Source organism: Cottoperca gobio, chromosome 14 (assembly GCF_900634415.1).
Source record: "Cottoperca gobio chromosome 14, fCotGob3.1, whole genome shotgun sequence".
Lineage (NCBI taxonomy): Eukaryota > Metazoa > Chordata > Actinopteri > Perciformes > Bovichtidae > Cottoperca > Cottoperca gobio.
The window spans coordinates 21,928,325-21,945,824 of NC_041368.1; the positions used below are offsets into that span (position 1 = coordinate 21,928,325).

Consider the following 17,500-nt stretch of genomic DNA (forward strand, 5'->3'; position numbering starts at 1 on the left):
GAGAGAGAAGAGTCTTTGTGAGAGGCAGGAAGAGACCGACAGGAAGAGTTTGTCTGTGTGAGGAGTCTGAGACACACCCGAGGGTCCTACTGCCACAGTTCTTGCTGGCAGTCATGTAGCTTGGTCCTCCCAAGGAGAAGATTTCGTCCCTGGCCCCCGAGGCCCCGTACAGCTGCTCCACCACCGAGTACTGCTGCTTGGAGGTGGAGGCCTGCTCTGACGAGGAGCTGCCGAGAGACACGAGGGGGCCCTGGGTGTAGTCAGCCTTCAGCGCTCCTGGAGCAGAGACAGAAGTCACGAGATAGAAAAACATGAGTCTTGTTTTGCTTTTCAGTTCGATCCAGGAAAACAAAACTAGTAAGTGGGTGTCCAGACCGAAAACATGCAAGGGGCTGCGTGGGTGGAGCCGTGTTGGCTCATGAGACGATGAAATACGATCCATCAAGTCCAGCTGGAGTGGAGCTGGAGATCCTAGAGTCTGGAGGACTAAAAAGCCCTGATGGTGCATCGAAGAGACCCGTCACCCCACAAACTGCTGAGTAATCTGAACAGTCACATGACCAATACTGGAGCTAAAGTGTATCCATAGGAGTATTTGATATCCCGTTTAAAGAGTCCTGAACTAACTACTCACCCTCTACACCTCCCAGCCCCTCTTTAAGATGCAGGCTGAGCTCTGTGGCTACGTCAGCTCCTCGCAGCTCCTTCTCCATCTCCTCTGGACTCGTCTTCATCACCAGAGAGCTGCTGCTGTCCAGGACAGGAGACAGAGATTTCCTGGCTATAGGACAGAGACTAGTTATTATTTCAGTTAGAGATAAGGCGATGGACAGAAAAATAAGCTACTTTGATAATTGATTAATCGTTTGTGGAGATTTCCTGCTTTGCATCATTAAAGTGGATCTTTGGATTGTGGATCAACCACAATAGACGACATTTAAAGAAACCCGTTTGGACATTTTATACACCAAACAATCATTTGAGAAAATGATCTGCAGATTAATAGATAATGAAAGTAATCTTTAGTTGCAGCCCTTATGTCAGTCTATGGATCCTGATAACTGCAGAACCACACGTTAGATATTTAAACTGTCTGCAGGAGGGTTAGTCTGAGGTTAATGTTCACACTGTGAGTCAGTAGCAGACGTGAGACGTGCTTTAGATAATGATATTCAGGTTGCAGCTACAGAAGAAAACACATTTCAGAAGATCAGCCACTGACCTTCTGAGCGCAGCAACAGCACACGTCGCCTGCGCACTGCTTGTGTCTGATGATTTATAAAACAGTGGTTGCACCAGAGTGTCTCTTAGCTGTGCAGATGATGCATCCCAGACTCTGGTGCAACACTTGTATCCCTGTAGCTGTATAGCAGCTGAACATTACGAGCAGTGTGACAGTCCTCACCAGGGCGGCAGGGCCTGGACCGAGCCGCAGCTGCTCTCCCCCAGCAGGTCCAGCTCGCCGGGCTTACGACAAGCTGACATCTCTGAATCGGCGTGGTGAGAGGTTACCCTCCTCCACACTGAAGCCCCCTGAGGAGCCAGGCCTGGGCTCTCCGTTCCCCCGAGCCTCCACACTTGACTCTTGACGTCAGACATCTTGCTGCGGACCTCAGCCATCTGAGCCTTGAGGCGGATCAGGACCCCCGAGTCTGGAGCCGATCGCCGCACCACCTGAGGCCGCCGCTCTCGGTCTTTCCTGGAGTGAGTGTGAGCTGGAAAGAGAAAAGCAAACAAGAAATCAGAGCAGCTGAAAGAAATTAATCCTTTTGCTGACGATAAAAACAGCTGAGACACTGAAACACACGCGGCTTTAAAATAAGCTCCAAGTACATCAAAGATCATAAAGTCCTGTAGCGGATGATTTCATTTATGTTGTGCACAAAGCAGCCATCATTAATATCAGCGATGGTCTCCATCACCAGAGAAAGACAAACCTCCGTCAGCCGTAGCTGCTGCAGAACTCGTCTCATCCAAAAGGATCATTTGATTTCGGAGGGACTCTGTGTGCGAGTATCGATTCTCAGTTTAGCTCGAATGATTTGTTGTGGTTTGTGAGCAGAGCGTGTTTTCAGACCTTGGCTGTGCAGCAGAGACACAGGAGGCCGAGGCTGGAGGCCCCACAGAGACTCCACGCTGCGCTCCTTCAGGTCCAGCAGCTGGATCAGGATCACCGGGTCGATCTCCAGGAGGCTGTTACTGCCAGCACCACCCGCCACAGCTCCACTGCTGCTGCCACTACGACCGACACTGCGATGTAAGGACCGCAGGCTGCAGCTGGATCCACCTGCAGAAGATATATTCACACATGGTGGAACTCTTCTCCAGGGTTATAGTTTGTAATCATCCCTGGCGATAGGAACAATGAGTTTCTTATAGAAGCACGATAATACTGAGGAACGTGCAGCCTGTAAATGTACACTTTCTTACGATTTCATTTACGGCATATTTTTGGATTACTTTCTCATTATCTGTCTAATGTCTCTCTAACTCCCCCCCCCCCCCCACGTTACATAGGGTTAGGGTTGCGTAGCAGTTTAAATAGCATCAAAGCGAGATTCAGTAAAACAAATCACGACACTGTGCAAACCTCAACGACGTGCAGAAAACACACACACACACACACACACACACACACACACACACACACACACACACACCACACACACACACACACACACACACACACACACACACACACACACACACACACACACACACACACACACACACACACACACACACACACACGTCCACATACAGGACACCAAGTGTTTCTATATCAGCATCACGCTGCAGAGGGGTGCAGGGCACCAACAATGACTCACCCTCTTCATGCCTTTCAACACCAACACAGTGAAGCGCACTGAAGGAGCTTCTGAGGCTGTGGCATCACCGTGTTCTGCTTGTGCAGCTGGCAGACTACACAAATACATTTCATTCCGTAAATTCTCAAATAGTGGCTGAGGCTATTATTTGCCTCGACTGAAGAGAGAGCGAGGACTTTATTTGAGGCAGGACATTAAATATTTGATGGTTGCAGCTTCACAAACCTTCAGAATAAGATCTTGGGCTCGGAGGAAACTGATGGAAAATGTTTTGTTTTTATTTTATTCTGATTTTACAGAATCGTTGGAGAAAAATAGTCGGCAGTTGAGAATAATCTGTGATTGCAGCCGTACTGCTGTTAAAATACTATTTTGAAAACATTCACCAGAAGGTTTCTTCAACGACACCGTCGCACAGAACAATGAATACAAAGCTTTAATGGTTTTAATTGAGCAGAAGTTGGTCTGCGCTCTCCTCAGGCTGACAGATGGTGTGACTGTGATTGTCCATCAGGAGACAATCACAAACATATTAATGACCGGATGACGACAAAAACAACAAAATGGTGAAAAATCTGTTTCCAAAGCTGGAAGTGCGTACTGATAAATGTGTCTTCACGTTAAACGTGATACTTCATGGCTGCAACACAGACTGAATCTGAGCTCTTATATATTTATGCTGTGTATGAATTATACCTGCTGCTCCAACCAAGTCATCAGGAAGTTCTCCTTCTTCTGTCTCCAGATTCCCAATGAAGTCTACATCATTCTCCCCCGACCTGTGCAAACAAACACCGACCACAAGTGAAGAAGGAATTATGCAAACACTACATTTTATTACAGCAGGAATGATTCGAGTTTCTGGAACTTCAACGACGCGTGAGAACTTCTACTCACATGGTCTCCTCATCGATGTCGTTCTCCTCCGTGTTGCTGGTGGCCGTGGAGCTCCCCGAGGTGCTGCTGCCATCCAGCGGGTTCACCTCCTCCTCGGTCAGACAGTCCACCTCCAGGTCACCGTCCGACAGCTCCTGAACCACACAGTGAAACATCTTAGAAGCAATGACGTGTCCCGAACAGATCGAGACAAGGACGGCCCGAGTCGCTCAAGTCCATTTTCTGCATCTCCAGCTCATCCTGATCCTTACGTTAGAGTCATCGTGCTGCGTCCTCTCTTCTTCTTCGCCTTTTTTAACGTTGGTCAAAGTGGTCTGGATGTCGTCGTCGCTCTTCACTGAGCGAGGGTCTCTTTCAGACGCCGTGGTGCCTGCAGAGAGCCTCAGGTCGGGGGGAGAGGAGCTGCGCGACGTCTGACGGCGAAACAGCTCGATGGCCAACCTCTGAAATAATAATAATAATAATAATAATAATAAATATACGGACACAATTTATCTTTGAACAATGTTTGGGGGACGACATGAAGCCCCCCCCCCCCAGGTGAGGACGATATCCAGCTAAATGTGGCATTAAGAAATAAAATCATTTTAAAATACAAACTGTTTATTAAAGTATACTGAATCCTTTGGAACACGCGGTACCTCTTTGAGGTTGTTGATCTGCTGGATGTAGCCGCTCTGGGCCGACTCCATCTGGCTGATGTACCAGTACTGATCTCTGCACTTCTGGAAGAAGGTGGGCGAGCGAACCTGGTAGCTGTGCAGCACACACACATGAAAACACACCGTTACACTTTGACAACGGCACTGCTCTGCTGCTCGGTCCTATAATATCAGAGCAGTGTGTGTGTGTGTGTGTGTGTGTGTGTGTGTGTGTGTGTGTGTGTGTGTGTGGGGGCCCACCGGAGGACCAGTGTGTCCGTCTGCATGTTCAGGTAGCCCTCGCTGGCCAGAAGATCCAGTCTGAAGAAGCGGTTGTAGCCCCAGCATTCACCGACCTCAAAGTCCGAGGCAAACTCCCGAATGATGTTCTTGGTCGGGTCACTGGAGGCCTGATGGACCATCTCCACACGGTACTCGTACCTACACAGGACCACGACATGCGTTAGTACACATGGAGATACACGATGAGACGCGTGAAGGAGTTTGTAACATCTCCCAGATACACTTTGACTTCATGAGGAAATAATTCTTACTTTGATGTTTCAGGGAGACCAGCTGACAGCTCCAAGAACACAGACAGGTAGTTTCCACGGACCACCCCGTTACCGTCCTGAGGAAACACAAGAGTTAAACACAGACACGTGCACTCCTTTCAGAACGCTTTAAAGATCCGGTTATATTTCTTTTGTGTCACTGAAACAAAACCACTGTAGTGGTCTAATAGCTACTGCTTCGAACTGTAACAGTCTAAAGCGAGCACATGGACGGGAAAAACATCACCCCAAAAAAAATAAATAAAAAAAATTAATAATATATATATATATATATATATATATATATATATATATATATATATATATATATATATATATATATATATATATATATATATATATATATATATATATATATTTATTTATTTATTTATTTATTTATTTATTATATAAATAATATATATATATATATTTTTTTTTTATTATATAAATAATAAATATAATAATAAATATATATATTTATTTTATTTTTTTCCTGGCACCAAAGAGAGCCGAGGGAGGCGAGTAATATACACAATATATAATGTTTTGGGGTGAATATAAATGCTGTTTTCATTGTTCAAAACAAGCACCACAGTGTAGAAGCTACAACTCATGAACAGTGAAGCCAGGCTTTAATGGACATCAGTAGAAACTCACTGGGTAGACTTTGAGTCTCCAGCAGAGCCCGGATATCTGGAGAGGAGGGCTGTAGACCGGGTCAGCACGCTGCCTCAAGGTGCTACAAACACAAGAACACACACACACTGTCATTATTACTGCATTATTTACTCAGACAGCTGACAGCAGCACTGAGGTCTTTCCATTGTCTGCTACAGCAGCGATGTTTAAAAGCAACCAGAGAGAAGCTTTACCTGAAGTTGACCAGAACAAAAGTGCTGGAGTCGTAGGCGGGGACCAGCTCACTGGAAGCACAGAGGAAGTTCGATTACACACACTGAATAAAGAGTTTAATGAGTGTCGGGTTACAGTCATCCACAGACGTACATTTGCACACACAACAGAACTGCTTTATATAGTTCTAAATGTAAACACGCGACGACGACATGAAACTGCTGCGTGGAAGGTTAAAACTATTTCATTCATATGAATCTGATCTGCGTTGTAGAATAGAAAGATATTTAGATAATTGATCAAATTCAGTCAAATGTGAATATTTGGTGCCTGCGTTTGAACATCTTTGGGTTTGGGACAGAATGTGCATTTTAACCTATTTCATAGACCGTCTAAATACTCACTCAATTAATAAAAGTGCAAGATTAATCAATGATAACATTTGCTAAACGCAGCCCGAGCCATGGTGTTGGACGAGGAGCTTAAACCTGACCTCTGCTCCAGCTGAGCCGATTACCTGGTGAAGTCCGGAGGGACCGGCGTGGTGACGAAGGACTGCATGGGTTTCCGATGGACCTGCTGGAACATGAGCAGGATCTCTGGACTCTTGGAGATCAGTTCACTCTTACTGCAGGAGTGAAGCTGTTCAACACACACACACACACACACACGATATAAAACATAGAACAGCAGGACGAAAAATCACTTAAACGACGAATCAACTCTTCTGTCGATCGACTTATCGTTGCAGAGGGCCTTCTGGTTTTTATCATTTCACCAACACGCCCGTAAATAATGCATTTGTTGGGGACTATTTTTAGCTGTGGATCAATACACATTTGATGCTCTAGTGCCGCGGTGTCAAACTCAATCACAGAGAGGGCCAGCATTAAAGACTGGGACTACGTCGAGGGCCAAACAGGGTGAACAGACATGTTGGATAATATTCATATCATCTCGGGACGGGGCCTCGAGTTTGACACGTCGGCTCTGGTGCAGCAGGATTGTGTATTTGGGATGACGTCCATGGCTTGTTCATGGTAATGAAAGAACACGTCAGATCATTTCAGACAACAGTCTCTAAAAAGTGTGTTTAAGCACAGCAAACAACAGCATGAGGTACAGACAGAGAATGAGGCTCCCAACCTGATGCTCCACCTCCTGCAGGAGAGACTCCAGCAGCTCCGTCTCCTGGGTCAAGGACGTCTTCTGGCCTGGTGGGGAGGAACACATTTCTATTTTCAGAGTGCTTGTGCTGAATGTCAGCCCTGATGGAGGCTGCTGAGTGTGAGCGGTCGGTGTGCAGGTTGTGGGCGTTGAGTGCATGCATCCACTCAGTGCAGATAAATATTTCATTTGTATATTGCCCAGTAGCTATAAAAAGGTGCCTCTCACGGCTTTCAGCAGGGAGCACTTTGTTGGGTTAAGGTCTCAACCTTTACACACACTGTAGTGCCAGTTAAAGGTGTCTTGCATCAACGAGAGCTCTTTTCAGACATGAAATACGCAACACTGCCGGCATCATAAAGCTGTTAAAGGGACAGACAAAGGTGACTTTAACATGAACGTCCCTCACGGCTTTGTTCAGACATGAAGGTTGTTTAATAGTTCAGGATGATTTGAATAATAAAACTCAAAGTTAAGATGTAAACTACTGATAAATACGTAATAAGTATATTTTAAGAGGGTTTATATAAAAGGCAGAATCCACACGGCTGCGTGTTGACAGCGAGTCTTACCCATGAGGGTGATGAGTTTGTTCTTGAGCTGGTTGTCCAGACGAGCGATCATCATTTCCACAGCGTTTCGGATTTCTCTGACCCTCTCGTCCTTCGCTCCCCTGACAGCCTCCACGTTCCTCTCCTGACACCGTGACACGCACGCACACACACACACACACACACACACACACACACACACACACACACACACACACACACACAGTACTTTATCTTCATTGTATTGTGAAACACTTTCTGTTGCAACTTTGCACAAAAGTTGTTTTAAAGATTTGTCAAATATTTTTAAAACGTAACTATTTTACCACGAGGTATTTTTACGCTTTTAATCCTAACGTTCAGTTCCTTGATGCTCAAATAACTAAAGTGGTTATTGATTAATGCAAGATATCATTGTGGATGCTCGATGAGCTTTCCTGTAGCGCCACCCTCTGGCTAAATCCCCCACTGTGTGCACACCAGCGGGTGGCGCTACAGGAAAGATCATCGAGCATCCACGGCAGAACGGTTTCATCACTGTGCATGCGTCTTTTACATTTTGGTATTTCTCATACAAGCAACAAGCCGTCCTCACCACTTCCTGCACCAGACTGATGAGCTCCATGAGGCGGCGGCGGAGCTTGGCGACCTCATCCTTCACTTTGGTCACGTGCTGCTCGTAGATCTCCACCAGAGGCTTGAAGGTGTGGCCGCCATGCTGGACACGACAAAAACACAAACCTGTCTCTGGTTCCAGTTTCTCCAGTGTGTGTGTGTGTGTGTGTGTGTGTGTGTGTGTGTGTGTGTGTGTGTGTGTGTGTAATGTAACTTGGTCAGAAGACGCACGTTATATAAAAGGCATCACTTTGGACATTAGGAGGTTGTGACTTTATAAAACAAACCATTAATCTAATGAATAATTAGAGTGAAGCGTTACCATGCCCCCCCACAGAGCACACTGGTGACAGATGCACTTCTTACAGGTCCAGCAGAAAACACTCAGCTTCTCATGGTGGTTCTCACATCTGCAAAAGAATCATCCAACGACACTCGTCACACTGTGTGCATCTTACACGCAGACGTCACAGCATCGCTAACGTAATCATTTAAAATCGTTCAGGATCCAAAATTAATTATTGTTCTGTGTTTTTCTAAATACCAGCCAGGTAAGAAGTTTATACAGAGAAATCCCTCTTTGTGAAGATCGGACAATATGTTCTTGTGTGTACTTATAAGTGGAATTCTTCTACTACCACATAAACGAACCGATATGAAAGAGAAATATCAAAAAGATAGAATAAACATAATCTTTCCTTTATGGTAAGAAATCGCCGGATGAGTGTGATATATAACCGGAGAGTAATCATTTTAAAACCCCAGTTAGTGAACACGCGGGAGGAGAAGCAAGAGGTGCTCACTTGTCCTTGTCGTTGTCCTCATGCTTTGTGAGGTTGCAGAGCTGCAGGGTGTCCAGCTGCTGGGTGACCTCCTCTGCCCAGCGACAGTTGACCAGCTCCCTCAGCTGGAGCGGAGCCCTGAGTGTTGACACACACACACACACACATTTTATTACCCTACCACACGCCACACACTTTACAACAAACATTCAAGGTATGTTTTACGTGTACTCATCAAATCATCAGTTAAATTGAAATGGTAATTAAGTGTTGCATATTGAAAGAAGCAACTGAAGGTGACGTCCTCTAAGCTCTTTACATTTACAAGTTACGTTGCACACTTTGAACATTGACATATATTATGGAGGGTTGCAGATGTGTGCTTACCGACAGTGTGGACACTGGGCCCTCTGCTCGGTCAGCCACCGCTGTCAAACAAGAGATTACTGTTTAATGATAAACACAACCGCTGCTAACATGCTGCTACTGTCAAATACACGTTTCTACTCAGGATACAGCGGCCTATACGTCATATCTTTGTTATTATTATAAATTAATCCTGTGAAAAGACCAAAACCAGCAATGAATTCACCCCAACAAGAACATGTGTAGCTAAAGTGTGACACGTTATTCCTCTGCGTGTTATAAATACTCACTGGAGCATCAAATTGCTGTTAATCCGCTGCTGAAAATAGTCTCCAACAAATGCTCTATTTACTCTGTTAAACGTATGAAAGATGGCGGCATTACTACTACACTACAGCGCTGCATTATGGGAAATGTAGGAAACCAGGATATCATCGCCGCTGCGGTTTAGATTATTCTTGTTTGTTTTTTTAACCGTCTCTTCCGACTCCGACCACTTTATTAAGTGCTCTTAAATGCTTTGTAAATGTTCTACTGGGCGTTTCACAAACCTCTATCATGGTGTCAGCGGCTCCCTGTTCAAGGTATCAAACTGTGGAAGCACCTTTCCTTTAACACCCAAAATTAAGCGTATATCTGTCCCGTTCTGCAAGAACTGATTCTGAGAAATACAGGCTTGTGTGTGTAGTATCAGAATGAGTGAGGGAACACATTTGTGGTCCCTGCCTGGAGGACGCAGACTAACCCGTATGCAGCTGAAGCAGCAGAGTTTGGAGCAGTGTGGGCAGAGACGAGCATCCCTCAGTTTCTCCATGCAGATGAAGCAGCGGAACACCTCGGCGATGCTCTGCACGGGGACAGGAGAGAGATTAGATGAGATCAGTTTGACTCTCACTGCAGACACTATATCAGGCTGAGCATTACTGAAACATAAAGGATCTCCAGCTGCATGGTGAGAGGTGTGCGACACATACCTCGACACTTTGTTCATCCATTTCGGCAAGTTTAAAGTTCTTGATCTCAGAGACGAATCAAAGAAGTAGCCGGTGGTCTGAAGAGAAAAGAATTGTTCAAATAAACTACATTTGTTAACACTTTTGGACATACCGAACATTTCTGCACTGTTGGCCTTATCACTTTCAAGAGACTTGTTTGGTAATAGCTGGTCATGTAATCCTTCACAGTGATCTGTGCTTCTGCTTTTAATGTTTTCAACGTAATCGTCTTGTGGTAATACATTGCAGAAGTTGTATCAATCCTCACTTCAGCAGTATTACCATGTCATGATCACAAAAAAACTACAAGTTCATATGATAAATCAGTCTAACAGGACTGGTCCGTATGTTTTAACAGTCGTTCATGCTTTTGGGTTGTAGAAAGTCCTCTTAGATGTTATTTTGTATGAATGTTTTTTTTAGTGCATGGAGAACAAAACGCTGGAAGATGGTTTAACCAGACTGACGATGTAAAGGGCAGAAAGACAAAGATCCCTCTGAGTCATTGATCAAATAAACTGGAAACTTCAACATGTGTGATTTAAATAAGAACAGGTTCCTGTTTCAGGGTCACGTGCACAATAATGCCTAAAAAAGATGGAATTAAAAAGGTGTGTGATCGCAACAAACTCAAAATCCAACTTTCAACAGTATTCTCCCCTGTCATTAACACTTCTTCTTTTAGGGCCAAAACTATTTAAAATGTGATTAATGTATTTGGTGTCTGAATTTCACTTTATGTATATCAGTTAAAATAGACATTATCAAAGGAAAGAAGAAAAACATCAATAAAACAGGTGATTGCAAACGTTAGCACGGTATAAGGTATAAGGATGTTTATATGGCCATTAAAGAAACGTGCAGATAAATATATTTCTATATAAAAAGCTACAAATTAGTTTCCTTTACCAAAAGGTATCATCACCGTTAGCTTGTGTCAAACTGCCAACATGAAAGGCCTAGCATCAGCACACTGACAGCTAACTAACTTGCCCGGGATCAGCCATGACAATAGCTGTATTAATTCATATTAACATAAATTAGCGGTTTCAACGTGAATAACAGGAAAACATAAACTATTTATATATAATTGTGATGCTAGCTAGCTTGCAGCCATTAGCAGGGTGGCTCACTTACCTTTCCAGAGAGTCGTCTGTCACACCTGATAAACAAATAACCAAACTACATTATTTATCCTAGTAGAGAGCAGGCGTTGTCTCCGCTGGTTTAGCTGCCATAAAAGATTAAAATATGTCCAGCTGCAGCTGTGTAAAGGCAAAAGTTGCGCTGAAATAGCTGTTTTTTTGCCCTAAATTGAAGATGTAGCGGTCGCGCTTGCTCTGAAGCTGTCTGTCCCCTAGCAATCACCAATCAAATGGCTCCTTTTCTTCTTCGCATGATTTTATTTGTGTCGCGGTTATCAGACAGTTTAAGGGGCATTACCGCCTCCTACTGGACAGTCCGAGGAATCACAGAAGAGATTTTTTATGTACAAACATCATGGTTTAATAATATTACATAATCATAAATTAATAAAATGTAATAATAATAATAATAATAGTCTTCTATTATATTAAAAGTTCCATTGCATTTTTATTTTTCATGACTTTAATGGCTTTCACATAGGATATTGGATCCTTGTGAAATACACTAAACTAAAACTAAACTTCAATTTCATATATTTGGATTTGTGTACATAAAATGTCCCATCAATAAGAAGGTTATTAACCAGAATGTCATCTTTGCTATTGTCCATGACACGTCCATAAACAATGTCCTTTTTCTTTAATATATATATATATATATACATATATATATATATATATATATATATATATATATTTATAGATAATCAAATCAAATATTATTATTATTGTGACATCTTTAAAGTATTTATGGACGTGCATGTGCCTCTTGATTATTGTGACACAATGTCACAAATACAATTCATCTACTTTATCTTTAATACTTTTATATTAAAATATTTTAGAAAATATGCTTGTTTATTGTTTGGCTTCATTATTAGTGGACAAATATGAATCTTTGTGCATAAATTAAAAAAATAACAATTAACAATATATACAAAATATAGACAGTAGAGACAATGTACAACACACAACACAAGGACAGCTGGCTGGGCATTATGGGCATTAAAGGTAATTATGACAAATATATGATTTTACATATTATAACCATCACCAGATCTCAAGTAGAATATCTTGTGTGGAAGAAGCAAAACATCAAACAGCAATTCAAATGATGTATTAATATATTATACTATGAGCTACAACAACACAAACATATAAAGAAATTCAGATGTTCACAAAGACAAAAACATGTTTACTTTAGTGTCTCAAAGTCTAATCTGCAGTTAGTAATCTGTCAGTGACGTCGTGTCTCCTCTGAAATTAAAGGTGTTATTGTCGGCCTTTTCAAACCCCGTCCCTCCTCTGTCCATGACTGCAGCCCTGTTACACTTCTCTGTCTTTGTTTTGTCATAGCAGACCAGATGGTCAGTGAGCCAGAAGCACAGACGCAGAGTGCAGGTGGGGCGCAGTCGCACCCAGACGAAGGGAGTGTCGGCATCCTTGGCTCTCTCTTGTATCTCTGCTGGTGAGGGTTAGTGATGGAGACCAGGTCCCGGTGCTTCTCTCTGCAGTACTTCAAGGCCTCGTCCCACGTCTTCTTCTCTCTGATCAGGATCACTTTATCTGTCGTGGAAGAGATGGAGACAAACACAGGATCACACTAGCAGCTTTGTTTACTTCATTAGTGAGAACACTGCTTAGACACAGATCTTCAAAGGTTATTACTAATATCAATGAATGCAGGTTGGAGTCTCCGCTTGTATCTTTGCTGTTCATGTGAAAATTTACAGGATGAAATTTCTTTTGACACGATCCAGGCTGCGTGTGGGTTCATGTATTCTGTCCCTGTAACCTAACACAGTCTCTAACACACGGCACTTAACAAAACAAAAGATGGACACTTACACAAAGACAATTATTGTAATAAAAGAAACAAAATCTGCAACCTGTGTAGATGTAGATGTGAACACACGTGTTAACAAATGAATATATAAACACTAAGTAAAAAGAATATAGGAGGATTTCAGATTGTTTTCCAGTGCTGGAGCAAACATCTCAACACTTTCTGTATGTCCTGTTGAAACAGAAATGGTTCCCGTCCCTTCAGAGCGTGCAGGAGTTCAGTGAGGAAGCAGATGTTGAGATGACACAGGCTCACACTGTGAAATGTCTGTTTTTAGAAATTTACTATTTGAATAAAACAAATAATGTTTTGCATCAAACTGCACCAGTAACAAAACACCTTTTCACTATAGTGCGACACAACAACATCTGGTTCCATCTTTATTTCATATGTTCACCTTACAAAGTTCTGCTACTACCAAAGACGTGTTTCAGGAGTGTGTGAGGCACTCGGACTTTATGGGTTCTTCAACCAGAATGGAAGAAAAACCTCAGAAAATAACACATAATTAAACTGTTCGTCGTTCGACTAAAGAATTCCAATTCATTTCTGTATTACGAGTGAATCAACACTCCTGAAAATGACATTTAGCTTCTTTCAGTTGAGCCTCAGAAGCCTGCAGGTGGCGTCTCTTCAGCCCTGAGTATTGTCTGCAGAAGCTGAGCGGTGAAGAACAAGTCTACTGGACCCACACAGCGTCATGTCAGCTGTTGTTAGAGACCACTTGTTGTCAAATAAATTAAAAACACATTGTAAAGAGTGAAAATTGCATAAAATGCTCTCCTGATGTGCTCACATGTGGACCACGGCGGCGCTCTTTCACACTTTTAGAGAAAAAGTTTTAAATGAAAGGCGTCCACAGCTGATGATTTTATTGAATGTAATATTTATTTGAATATTGAAATACAGAAGTCCAAGAGGTCGATCATTGTGGAGAAAGGAATCCATTGATGACAAGAATATTATTTACATGATGTAGAGAAAAGGTGGAACACACTTCATAACAACATTTATGAGACAATAAAGTGGTTATTGGTTTTGTGTGTAGACTTACACAACTTTAATCCAAAGTATTTACATCGTAACTATAAATTATTTAATGCATAATTCATATTTATTACTAATAACAGCATTTTAATGTTCACTGATGTCACTACACCAGATTTATGGTGTCATGTCGTTTAATAAAAACTATATTTTATTATAGATACACATCACACACACAACAAAGTAACCTTAACTAAGTACATCTGCGTTTAAAGATGTCTGTAAAGACGACGACAATTCAATGTCAATCATTTATCTTTTTGTTTTGTCATTTAGTATCTTGTTGCTGCTTTCTGGCTCCATTTGAATCCTTAATATTGGAAGTGTGTCAATATTATTTAAGTGCAGTCACATACTTTCTTAATGCCTGTGACATCTTGTGTGTGAAGGGGGAACAAGCAGAGAATGAAGCCACTTTGTATTTCCCTTTCCATGCTCACTAATCTAACCCATCTCTTTGTTTTCCAAACAGTTCAAGTCTCAGAAGATTATGAAAGTGTGCTGATCAGACACAGACATCTTTCCATGAGCAGGAATACTTTAGATGCATTTAAATCTTTGGTGAGTTAAATAGAAACGACTCCCTGCTGTGCACATGTCTGCTGCCACCTGCTGGAATAATGCATGTTGTGAAGTTTCTGCAACATGTAGGTCTGAGAGCAGATGTTAGGAGGAGGGTGGCATAATAAAAAGTGACTGAATACTTCATTAACTAACACATGCATTGAAAAGTATTTACAGTTGCTGATCTGAACATCCAGCGTGTGCTGGGTCTTTTCTGCTCAAATATAGACAACCGGAAGTGTTCAGGTGATGTAACAAGCAGCATCAACAGCAGCTTGGAATATTACACAACAGTACAGTAATAGTCTGTATTAGTGTATTGGTCTACCAGGGGCCGTGGTGATTGTACAGCCTGACCGCTGCAGGAAGAAACGACCTGTATACAATATATATACACATATACATCATACCTGTCAACATTGGAATTTCAAAATAAGGGACATTTTACAGCTCTGAGCCAGCCAGCCCCCATATCATGTAAAGGTAAACACATAAGGGACGGGTTCATGAATTACATCTTTATTTAAAGTATGTATTTTAATTACATATATACATTTTATTCAGTGTGGGAGTCCCTAACACTGTGACTCATCCATATGTTTTCTTCTTCTTCTGTGTTATTGTTCCTGATTTCTTCTTCTTCTGTTTTTTACTGGCAGATAACGTTTTTCCGGAGGCCACGGTACACTTTTTTAAATTAGGTCTGTTTTTAGTTTTGACAGGTTAAAAATACGGGATGATTACGGGAAAATATTTAAACGGGAGGACATCGGGATAGAAGGAGAAATACGGGATAATCGCGGGATAAACGGGAGGGTTGGAGTGACAACATTTAGCATAATTCCCGCCCAACCCGTGACGTCACCTCACAGCCTGACAGACAACACACCGGGCTGCAGTGGAGAACAAGGTGAACTGCACCCTGCAGACAGCAGACAGTGTTTCTGTCGAGTCCTGCAGTCGAAACCTTTTCAGCAAAATGTCATTGACTTTATTTGTATGGAAAGTAAAACTAACCTCCTCATTGTGCAGTAAAATGTTCCTGCCTGACAATCTTTGACTTTTATGTATGAATTTCCTCATCTCGTTACAGCATTAGATGGGGAAAAACTCCCTCATTCATTTGAATTAGGGAGTGGTGGAAAGTAACTAAGTACGTTTATTCAAATACTAGTACAATTTTGAGGTACTTTTACTTTTCTTGAGTATTAAGTATATTTTCTACAACAAGATAAAGTCTCTGAAGTTCAAATTAGCTCCATCTTTCCCAGCTGCAACATTAAAGTGATGTTTACACATTATAGCGTCACCAATTGTAATCCAATAATATAGCCTGATATTCTGAAATGGATCATTCTGCATAATGAGTACTTTTACTTTTGATACTTTAAGTAGGGTTTGACGGCAATACCTTTGTACTTTTTACTAAAATAAGAATTTGAACACATGACTTGACATGTGACAGAGTATTTCTATACTGTGGTTGTGCTACTTTCACTTTCAGGTCTGAGTACTTCCATCACTGCTTAAAGTATAGTCTATACAAATACAAATACAATTTTTGGGCAACTTTCGCTCTTTTCGCTGTACACCAACTCAATTGGCTCTGTCATTCACTCTCATGGCTTCTCCTACCACAGCTACGAAGATGACACTCAACTGATTCTGTCTTTTCCCAGATCTGAAACCCAGGTGGAGGCACGGATCTCGGCTTGTCTGGCTGATATCTCTCGGTGGATCGCCGCACATCACTTGAAACTCAACCTTGACAAGACCGAGATCCTATTTCCTTCCAGGAAAGGGCTCAAGACCTTACCATCAACATCGGCACCTCTGTTGTTTCCCCGACTCGGACTGCAAGGAATCTGGGTGAGACGCTCCTTCACTGGTCACCAGTGGCGGTCGAATCTGCTTCAAGACTCTGGTGCTGGTCCACCGTGCTGTGAATGGATCAGGCCCTTCCTACATCCAGGCGTCCAGCGTGTTCACTTCGATCTGCATCAGCCAATCGTCTCGCTGCTCCCTCACTGCGAGTGGGACTCAGATTCCTCTCAAACAAAACCCCCCCTGTTTGCTATCCTGGCTCCAAAATGGTGGAACGACCTCCCCATTGATGTGAGGACAGCAGACAGTCTGCACACATCTGTTTGTTGGTTTGGCTTATTTGTAGCTAAAAGTTGAATTCTTCTTCTATTGTTTCTGTCTGCTGCACTTTGTTTGGCTTATTTGAAGCTGTTGTTCTGCACTTAAAGGATCTCACCTGTTTGAAGCTGATGTACCTGCAGGAGTTGCATCCTCATGATAGTTTGCACTTATTGTAAGTGTCTTTGGACAAGAGCTAAGGCAGATCCTTTATGAGAGAAGTCAACATTTAGGCTTATTTAGTCAAAATTATGAAATAGAAAAAGCCATATAAATTCAACTTTAGCCTTTTATTTCATGATTTGGACTTAAAATGCTCCTCCGTCACCAACACACACAGAACTATCTCTGGTGGCAATAATAATATATCATCTTGTTATCCAAAGTACTCTGATGAGGACACACACACACACACACACACACACACACACACACATGTTGTAATTTGCAGTAACCCCATTGTTGTTTTATGCAAACAGTCTGAAGCTGGATAGGACGCACTGAG

General features: G+C 42.4%; 1 protein-coding gene across 1 annotated transcript in view; it reads right to left on the minus strand.

Moving 5' to 3' along the window:
- The window catches only part of LOC115018807 (E3 ubiquitin-protein ligase TRIM37-like), an 11,735-nt gene extending 113 nt beyond the window's left edge, over window positions 1–11,622 (minus strand). The window contains 25 exon segments of the mRNA XM_029448029.1: window positions 78–276; window positions 635–781; window positions 1,406–1,445; window positions 1,447–1,512; window positions 1,514–1,575; window positions 1,578–1,715; window positions 2,078–2,287; window positions 3,525–3,607; window positions 3,726–3,859; window positions 3,977–4,168; window positions 4,367–4,481; window positions 4,628–4,807; window positions 4,921–4,997; window positions 5,581–5,662; window positions 5,796–5,846; window positions 6,293–6,417; window positions 6,922–6,989; window positions 7,515–7,638; window positions 8,089–8,211; window positions 8,431–8,518; window positions 8,912–9,028; window positions 9,278–9,318; window positions 10,002–10,103; window positions 10,231–10,307; window positions 11,389–11,622. Of these exon segments, the coding sequence (XP_029303889.1) occupies window positions 78–276; window positions 635–781; window positions 1,406–1,445; window positions 1,447–1,512; window positions 1,514–1,575; window positions 1,578–1,715; window positions 2,078–2,287; window positions 3,525–3,607; window positions 3,726–3,859; window positions 3,977–4,168; window positions 4,367–4,481; window positions 4,628–4,807; window positions 4,921–4,997; window positions 5,581–5,662; window positions 5,796–5,846; window positions 6,293–6,417; window positions 6,922–6,989; window positions 7,515–7,638; window positions 8,089–8,211; window positions 8,431–8,518; window positions 8,912–9,028; window positions 9,278–9,318; window positions 10,002–10,103; window positions 10,231–10,251 (2,585 nt within the window). The 5' untranslated portion in view covers window positions 10,252–10,307; window positions 11,389–11,622.
- Between the last annotated feature and the right edge of the window lie 5,878 nt (window positions 11,623–17,500).